At 37.1% G+C, this 10,063-nt stretch overlaps 1 protein-coding gene across 1 annotated transcript; it reads left to right on the forward strand.

Moving 5' to 3' along the window:
- The first annotated feature begins 4,025 nt into the window (after positions 1-4,025).
- On the forward strand, positions 4,026-9,442 carry LOC310737229 (seipin-like). The gene is made up of 8 exons (XM_083561440.1): positions 4,026-4,682; positions 6,243-6,312; positions 6,459-6,602; positions 6,749-6,883; positions 8,449-8,546; positions 8,629-8,752; positions 8,853-8,949; positions 9,063-9,442. Exons 1-8 carry the CDS (start codon positions 4,435-4,437, stop codon positions 9,182-9,184), a joined length of 1,038 nt encoding a protein of 345 aa, XP_083417566.1. The 5' UTR covers positions 4,026-4,434; the 3' UTR covers positions 9,185-9,442.
- Positions 9,443-10,063: the final 621 nt, after the last annotated feature.

The following is a 10,063-nucleotide window of genomic DNA, read 5'->3' on the forward strand; positions in this document are numbered from 1 at the left end:
AACACATCACTGTAATAAATAAGTTTTAGCATAGGATAAGTACAAAAATACCAAATAGAGCTGAAGAAAAGCACATTTAAAGAATAGTGTTTCCTTACTATTCCTGTACTGTCAACTGTCCAGTAATGTGTTGTGAGCCAGAAGGCTCCAGGCTGTGTGCTTGTGTGTGTTTTGGGAAAAGTTAATTATTGATCGGCAGATGGTCACTTGGGCAATGGTCAGTGTGTACTTCAGGACCAGCAATGCACCATTCAGCACCACACTGAACACTAAAGCTCTCTAGGATAAATATCAATGTACTACAACATCGGCAACATGTGTATCTCATCATTATGGATGATGCCGACTTACTCCACTCATCTATAGTAGTAGTATAATAGGTTTTGTATCAACACGCTATCAAGTCTGCGACAGCTTTCTTCGAGAGAAGGTCAGACTGCTCAATATTCTGCTGCCCCGAACAATATAGTTTGTACTGCAGTGGTAAAGTCTCTTGATTACTGATGTTTAAGGCCTTGGTTCAAGAGTCCTTGAGCTTAGCACTCCAGAAGTGCTATATTATACCTGACACTGTGCACTGACCCTGACATCCTAGCAATTTAGGTCTACAAAGAAGAGAACTTTACTGTACTGTAATGTATGTGACAAACAAAGGCTTCTTTTTCTGTTGGACACTTTTCTCTATCCAGCTGTTACTTTTTACAGACAGTGGAATATATTGCACTCTTTTTTTTTTTTTTACTGCTGCTTTGTCTGTATATAACAGCACACTTCAATTATTTGAACTTTGTTTACCTATGGGTTGCACCTTGGTCCTGAGGGTACAGATTGACAATTAAACAGAATGAAAATAAACTCACCGAATTTGACCTATTTTACAAGAAGGAGCTTGAAAATGCTTGTAGTCGCCAATGTCAGCTGGGAAACATCAATTGGTTAAGAATCTTTGGAATGTTCCGGTGTTATACTTATTGCACTCACTCATTAAATGTCTAATAATGCCTCCTTTAATGTCCCCGATTAACAAGTCTCCTAGATCTTAACTTTTCCATGGTGTTTTTTAACATGATGTTGCATTCAATGTGATTACAATCCTATCAATTATGTTATAGAAGCTTCTATAAACAGTCATTCCATTACCAACTAAACTTGTAATCTGTGATTTTCAGTATGTTGATGCTGAATGATCTAAACCTCAAAGCCAAGCAGATGGTATATGGAGGTGCACAAAATGCCACAACAGTGTAATTAGAGTCTGTGCTAGAAAACTGATGTCAAAACATAATGTTTTTCTAATACTTTCCCCTCACACGTTCAGGTCACATGACCACTCAGTGACATCTGGCTCATGCCAAGAGCAAGGGGTAATGAGTGAGGCAGGGAGAGTAGAGTGGCTATGAAGCATAGTCAAACGTTTAGAGGTCACAGCTGGTTTTATTATTAATGTGCATTGAGGAGGACACATTTCACATCATGGAACATATGGTTCACATTATTTCAGTGATCTGGTCATTAATATTTTTTTTTTTTGTACTGTTAACACAAAGGTTCAGAAAAATACCAAATAAATAAAATGAAGCAAACAACTTAAATGGGAATGAAAATGAAAAAAAAAAAAAAAAAAGAAATTTTTACCTTTTTTAAAATATGCACAAAAAAATATTGATCCTAATAAACCCTAATAGATTTTTTTTATTATTATAAAACCACAAACATTAAATATTTCGCAGTTGTTGAAGGTAAGTTATGGATGGATTAACTGGCAAAAATGCTGCTTCTCCAACTACCAATCAGGACACAGTATAAGAATGCCCTCTAGTGGAACATAGCATCTATCTGACATTCACAGAGCTCACTCCATTCCCTGCTGTGAGCTGCTCTAAATTAATTGGTAGCTGCCAGCCTAAGCCTTGATGTTCTTCTTAGTAATTTTTCCTGTGGCCATAATATCACCTGCATAGTAGGTCATATGACCTATCCCATGGTATAAAATTATAAGTGTGTGTGTCCGAGATTATGTGCATGTCTATATAGGTGCTTGTGTGATTTGGGAAAATGTGGCAATCTTTTCCTTTCCTTTGAGATGATTGTTTGCAAGGGCTTGACATTTTACAGTTGCCTGGCATTTAAGAGAATCCAGCCGTGTGAACACTGGTGATGTGTACAGCCTTTATTGGTTGATGCTGACTGACAGAGCTGTTGCTGAACCTTTTGGGGCCTTAAGCAATAACCAAATAGGTTAGTGCTATACATATTTTTCACATTTGCATGACATCACCCCATGGTGATGCAGGAAGGCATTTATATAGGGGGCTGCTGAAATTGCAAGCAGTATACATTATACTAAGTGCCATGTATTTGATAATAATATTATAGTTTGTTATTGATTGAGCAGTTGATCTTAAAGCATTGAATTTCTACCCGAAAATAAGGGTTGCTGCAGTACCCTCAGCCCCCACTTCCTACGCAACTGCTTATATCATTTATAGCTATAAGTTGCCCTGCTGCCTGACACAAGAAATGCTGCCTAAAATTAAAGCATATATTTGCAACTGCAGGCATTCCAGTGAGTTTGAGTGTTTCTGAAGTTGGTATCACTTATTGAAGTTGCATCTCTCTCTCTCTCTCTCTCTCTCTCTCTCTCTCTCTCTCTCTCTCTCCCCCACCCCCACTTTATTTCACTCTCTCGCTCTCTCCCTCTCTTTCTCTCTCTCTCTCTCTCTCTCTCTTTTTCTGTTTCTCTCTGTGCTGTACAAGCATTTACGCCAATGCTATCCTAGCATCAGAGCTGGCACAGATCAAAATCTAATACACTGAGACCAAAAGAAAATTCAGCTGGGATCTTAAATTGGAGCCTGTGGTGAAACTGATTCATTGCTCTCAGCTAAGGGAAACATTGGCGCAAGCAAATTTATCTGCTGACCCTCTTTGTCTACATCAAACACTGTCCACACTTTGGGAACTGATGCCCTGTGTATTTTTCTTCTTTGTATGTGTTTTTGCTCATTTTTGGATACATCAGTGAAAAGACTTTTGTGTACAGTCCATGGAAAAATTACAATGAGCATGTGCCATTTTTAAAAACAAATATTAAATATCAATATTTAATTTTAATAAGGCAATGCATTTACCTCTGCCAAAATCAATCATTTATCAGTTTTGATTACTTGCTTTCATATGGAGCTGAGCAACCATATGTAATTTATTTCCTTGTCATTCATTCACAAGAATAAAAGGCTAAATTAGTTTCAAGTTTCACCTCAGAGGGTTATAACAGAGAAATTGTATAGTGCCACCCAGAGATAATAGTATGACTGTACAAAGCACTGACTTCAATATTGTTCATTATTGTTACTTCTTTGTCTATCTGTGTTTAGAAATGACTGTTTGTTTTATCTTTATGAAATCTTAAATGATTTTTAGCATCAATGAGATCATGAAATCTAGGTTAAATCCCAAAGGATTTCTTACTCCCTAAGTGAGCTGCAGAGAAAATAAATAATGGCTTGTACGCTATGCAGTTAAGTAAAATAAAACTTAAAGGCAAATTAAAGAATTGATGAGAACAGACACAGATTGTCACAATATTTCACAATGTCCTAAAAGCTTCTGTGTCTCAATATTTATTCACTTCTATTGAGAATACCATTTAGGCGTTTATAAGCACATGATTTGATTTCTTGCATTCCTTGTGTTCTTGCGTAACATGCTTATCATGAAGTCCTTCAAACTGGGTTAAGTGTCACTGTCTGCATCTTAAATCACATACTTTGAATAGCACACCAGGGAAATGAATTTCCCTTTTTAAATAAAAAGTATTTAAAACTATAAAACTTGTGATTAAAAAAAAACATTATGAACCAGTCAGTCAACTTGAAAAAGCTAGCATTCATACTGAAACAGTTTTGTACAGAATGTTTTAAGGTTGTAAGAATACCTAGCTGTATCATAGTAATCTGTACAAAAAGTTCCATACTCATTTGAATGCTGTATTAAATATGACAGGATGGTACATTTTGAGTAGCAGTTAGTATGCTTTACTTTATTTGGGACACACAGTTAGTCAGCCAGCCTCTTGCCCTTTTCCCTGGATGAGACAACAGAGAAACAGAGATTACGTTGGTACATCTCTTACTTTAAACCTTGGGGGTTTACAATGATTAGTATGAAGATTGTTTGGAAGATAAAGTCAAATTTATCAAGAGCTGAAGACGACCGCATGGGCAGTCATGAGGAAAGTCTCTTTGTGGGAATTGTGGGGATAAAATTAGAATCTTAAACTGTAGATGTGTCAAGGTTTTATGTCAAGAGTGTACTGGTGTAAGGGCACTGAAATACACAGGAAAGAGCTGAGTAATACCTAAGAAAGAAGAAAAAAAAAAAACACTGTCACACCTTGCTTCCAGACAGACAGTTGGGATTCACGGCTCAGAGATGGAGGACTTGAATACTGAGGGTCATACCATACATGAGCTGAATACAGAGATTGGAGACCTCCTGTTCGAAATCCACAAAGTGATAACTGGACTGGGTGCACGGATCAAACAGAAAGTTGTGCAGACTGCCAATGTCTTATGTATGCTTCATCTGCTGATATTTGCGGCCATTTTTCTTTATATCAGCTTCTATTATATTTTCATGCCCACCGCAAGCTTCGTCACTCCTGTGCACTTCCATTACAGGTGAGAGTTTTTAATATATACCATACACTCCAAATACTCAAATGAAGCACAGATAGTTTTTTAAAAGGTAAAATCAGCTTTGTGTTCCTACTCATCTTCGAGAAGTGTCGCTAATAAAAAAAACTAATATATGTATACTTACTTACTTGTACTACTACCATATCAAAGTTGACCATTTTTCAATAACAGCACAATTTGAAGTGTATTTCTTTTATATTTATATTTTCATTTACACTTATGGCATTTGGCAGATGCCTAATCCATAGCGACTTACAAAGTTCTTTGAAATCTCGATCAATAAATATATTTTAAGTCAAGTTTATTTCTATTTTCACAATAGACATTGTCTCAAAGCAGCTTTACAGAATTTTAAGAGTTAAGGTGAATGGTGTGAATTTATCCCTGATGGGCAGTGTGGCGAGAAAAAACTCCCTTAGATGTTATGAGGAAGAGACCTTGAGAGAAACCAGACTCAAAAGGGAAACACATCCTCATTTGGGTGACATCAAGAGTGTGATTATAGTCTTTAAACAATACAGAACACTGGAGAGTGAGATCTAACATGAGCACTGGAATGTAAGATTATGAGTAATGTTATTTCTACAGTCTTTTACAGTCATTTGTGGTTATAGAACCAGGAGCTACTGAGCAACTCATAAAATAGCTCAACATTTGCGATCATCATAGAGCCAACACCAGCTTCTCCATGCCAGAGCCTTTAAACACTCATAGAGGTCCAATGTTCAAACTCTACATAAAGTGGAATCCAAATGGTGCTGGTACGTCTCTAGATGGTTTGGGGTGTTTGCACGGTCTGCATCTACTTCTTTAAACTTTTTGACTTTTATAACAAATTGTGCATTATGAATCAGTTTCTGAGCTAAAATGTTTTCAGTTTTGCTGGGATTAAGTTTCATTTTATGAGCTGCTATCCACGATGAGATATTTGCCAGACATGCAATCCAAGTGGAAACAAGAGACTATGTAGATTGAAAGGATATTCTTAGTTGAGTGTCATCTGCAAAGCAATGGTATGAAAGCATAATGTCAGGACATGACTTGTCAAGAGACTGCATATAAACCGAGAACAGGAAATGACCTTGTGGGACAACAGCATGGAGCAGATGTGTATCCTCTCCATTTCACCTGATATAACCTACCTTCCTAGTAGGGTGCCAACCATTGGCAAGCTGTGCACTGAGCATGGACAAGAGAGCCATGTGGTTGACCGTGTCAAATGCTGCGAACAGGTCAATCACAATGGGCCAATAATTCTATTACACTGGGCCAATTATATAATTTTTTTGGTAAACAAAGAATGTTGTTTATTTAATGTAGCAGAACATTTGCAAAACAAGTTAGGTACAGTTATAAGTATGGTTTTGCAGCTATATACTATCATTAACGCTCTTATTTATTTAAAGTTACAGCTTTAATTCTGAATGCCAAAATCAGTGACACCAGAGACTTGCCATATGATTTTTGTTGTGTATATACAAGTACGGTAGTACAAGCATTGTTTGGTCATTAATCAGACTAATGAGACTGATTGTCCAGCAGAATGCTCTCAGACTCTGTTTGCTCTTTACCTGTGGCCAACTTCTCACTGCTGAGCACCAACAAGAAACAGGTGACCTTATATTTTACTGTCTAATACCTCTCCTTTATATATCTTCGACATATACAGTATATGCTTCTAAAAGTAATATTTTAATTGTTGCTGCACCATTTTTTTTTTTGGTTGTTGGCTGTTTTAATTTCTTGGTCTAAATGTAGGTAATGACTCCTGGTCAGACCTATCAGATCACACTGGACTTGGAAATGCCAGAATCTCCAACAAATATGAAACTGGGGATGTTCCTAGTGAAGATGTCATGCTACTCCCATGATGGACAGACTGTCGATACATTAATGCAAACTGTATGTGTGCATACATACTAAAACACACCAGCAGAACCATTTAAACCCCCTCCATTGCTGTTTTACATTGCCAGTACAGTATCACAACAATGCACTGCTTACCAAGATTATCTTTTACTGAAACCTATATTTTGTTTTGATTTTAGACAATGCTTCACTATCGCTCAAACCTGCTGCAGACTCTGGAGACTGTGATCTTGCTGCCTTTGATGCTAATGGGAGTAATTGAGCAGAAGCAGCATGTCCTAGTTGAGCTTCACTCTGCTTACATAGACAGCTCAGTGAGTAGGCCTGCATTTAGACACAGCTAGATGGCTGTGGAAAAATACAAAGCCATATAAAACATGAGCACTATTAAATTACTATATTTTGTTATACTACTGTATATTAAAAGGCATGAGGAATTCTCTCATTTTGCCAAAGTGTGTTATGACCATTTCCTATTTTACAAGCCACAAATTTCTGCACTTTCAATCCAATACCCAGATTAAATGTCTTGCCACTGGGAGTGTTCATACGATAATTTCACATCATAATAACTGCCTAAGCCTTTTTCACAGTCTGTGATATGCCTAAATGAATATATAAAAATAAAGTACAATGCTAGTATGGCCATTTACATTTTAAACTGTTTTACTTTTTTTTTTTTACACCACCTTCCAAACAGAACAATTCACAGATTTAGACTGAAGATGCTTTATAATTAAACAGGTTTCTATCACATGGGATGTAAGAATAGTGTATTGTACGTGCTGAAGGCTAACAATGTGACAGATCAGTTACTCCAGTTTTTTAACAAAGTTACCCCACTTCAAATTCAATGTCAACTTCATGCATATACTGTGGAAAAATATTAGTTGCTCCATTCATTTTGAACCTGCTACTGTAATTTTATTTTTTTTAAAGTACCAGTATAACCCTTTGGAAAATACAAATCTACTCTAGATTATAAATCACTCTGCAATCCATGTGTTAATGAAAACCTCTTTACAGAGCATATATTGTGAAAAGAAAGGTGATTGCCAGAGCCTAGAATATTTTTTCTGTGTACAGACCGTAGGTTAGGATAAGATTTAAAAAAAAATTTTTGTGTATGACAACATTTAAGAACTCAAACTTGAAAGGACAACACCTAGGTGTCCCCGCGTAGACCAAGAGTCGGAAACCGGAGTATGGTTATACACTTTATTGGTTCAAATACACAAGGCAGAGGGGCCTGAGGAAAGGCACTAACCATAGAGTCGGTAGAATCCGTAAGGCGGGTAGAGTCCGTAAGGCGGGTAGAATCCCTAGTTCGGGTAGTCCAGGAATGATCTGCAGTGTGAACCGTTGATCGGACCGTGAGTGAGTGAAACTGGGCTCCTTAGAAAAGGGGAGAGAGGATTGGAGACAGGTAAAGGTAATTAGTAGGAGGACAAGGCTGAGTGAGAGTTAGAGCCTTGGAGGGAGGCGTGGCTGGTGGTTCCCTGGACCAAGAGTCGGAAACCGGAGCATAGTTATACACTTTATTGGTTCGAATACACAAGGCAAAGGGGGCCTGAGGAAAGGCACTAACCAGAGAGTCGGTATAATCCTTAATGCAGGTTGAAAAAAAAAAATTACTTCACGATCCATAAGCATAGAACAAACTATAAGCCCCAAGTTAATTAGTTTAGCTGAGGCTTCTGCCTTAGCATCCTAACATAGCCTTAATATCGAAGTGTTTTTGGAGGCAGAGGGACTTAAACCTTTTAATTCCGTCTTGGTTAATGAACTTCACATAGGAATATACTTCACATGTAAAATAAGTGTTTTAAAATTTGCACATAAATGTTCCATGTTCCTCTCTCTGCCTTTCTTTCTGCAGTATAAACCTTCCATTGGAGCTGTTATAGAAATCCAGTCCCAGCATGTTCAGTTTTACAAAGCCCAGCTCTATATTTATGCTCACTTCAGTGGCATCAGGTTTGTGTTTGGTGTGTGTAAGAAAAAGAGGGGGGGGGGGGGGGGTCTTTAAACACAATGTGACTAAAGTTTCTCAGTACAGGTGTGCCCTTTATCACTATCCCTTTATATCTGCTGTGGTGGGAGTGATGAGTAACTTTCTGTTCCTAAGTGGGATCATCTTCATTGGTTTTGTGCAGGACAGTAGCATGTGGCCACATCTATATGTACGTACTATGACTATATGATCAACCTGACATTATTTCTCTACATTTGTGTCATTTCAAGCATGCAATTCATCATTTTTCTCATTTGTGTTAATAACAGTTTGGAAAATGGAACAAGGTGAGAAAGTGGAAAGCAGATATACTGGAAGATATAAATCAGTATGAGAGAAACCCACACTCTGAGGAAAATTGCAGAGGTAATGAATAGACATATGTATTTATTAATATACACATATATTTAATAAGTCACACCTTGTAGAACTCCAAAACTTCTATTGTTTTGTATAATTCTAAAAACTCCTTTCCATAGGCATGAAGACAAATTTGTTGGATCCATCTGTAGTAAGATCAAGTGAAATCATGAATAACAGTTCGGACAAGATGGAAGACACAGAAGTGATGGAGACGGTTAAGACAAATTCCCTTTTATGATTAACAGGTTTAGGGCAGATGATGGACAGATTGATCTGAAACAGATTTAACCAAACACATTGAGAGATTTCATTAATATAGGTTAAGGTTGAAATAGAAAAAGCAAGCTGTTTGTTTTATTGTGAGAGCTTGAGTCATGCAAAAGTGTGGACACTGGGCCTTATTTATCAATCTGGATATGAGTGGATTATGTGTAAAGTGTTTGTAAGAGCAGTTATAGAAGAAATGTATTAGGAAAAAAATTCTATTAGTTTAAAAGAGAACTCCTGAGTTTGTGTACATACATTAGTTGAGTTTGTGTACCCACTGTATATACACACACATGTGTGTGTGTATATATATATATATATATATATATATATATATATATATACATACATACATACATACACACACACACACACACACACACACACACACACACACACACACACATATACATATATATATATATATATATATATATATATATATATATATATATATATATATATACACACACAGTGTATTATGGTGTCAATAAGTATTTGGTCAATAACAAAAGTTCATCTCAATACTTTGTTATATACCCTTTGTTAGCAATGACAGAGATCAAATGTTTTCTGTAAGTCTTCACAAGGTTTTTATACAATGTTGCTGGTAGTTTGGCCCATTCCTCCATGCAGATCTCCTCTAGAGCAGTGATGTTTTGGGGCTGTCGCTGGGCAACACAGATTTCCAACTCCCTTCAAAGATTTTCTATGGGGTTGAGATCTGGAGACTGGCTAGGCCACTCCAGGACCTTGAAATGCTTCTTACGAAGCCACTCCTTTGTTGCCCAGGCGGTGTGTTTGGGATCATTGTCATGCTGATTGACCCATGCTTCACAGTAGGTATGGT

This window comes from Silurus aristotelis (genome assembly GCF_946808225.1).
Source record: "Silurus aristotelis genome assembly, chromosome: 14".
In the NCBI taxonomy this organism is placed as follows: domain Eukaryota; kingdom Metazoa; phylum Chordata; class Actinopteri; order Siluriformes; family Siluridae; genus Silurus; species Silurus aristotelis.

Coding starts and splice junctions, on each gene's coding strand:
- LOC310737229 (XM_083561440.1), top strand. CDS start 4,435: ATGGAGGACTTGAATACTGAGGGTCATACCATACATGAGCTGAATACA. Junction 4,683..6,242: donor CCTGTGCACTTCCATTACAG/GTGAGAGTTTTT, acceptor ATTGTCCAGCAG/AATGCTCTCAGACTCTGTTT. Junction 6,603..6,748: donor TCGATACATTAATGCAAACT/GTATGTGTGCAT, acceptor TTTTGATTTTAG/ACAATGCTTCACTATCGCTC.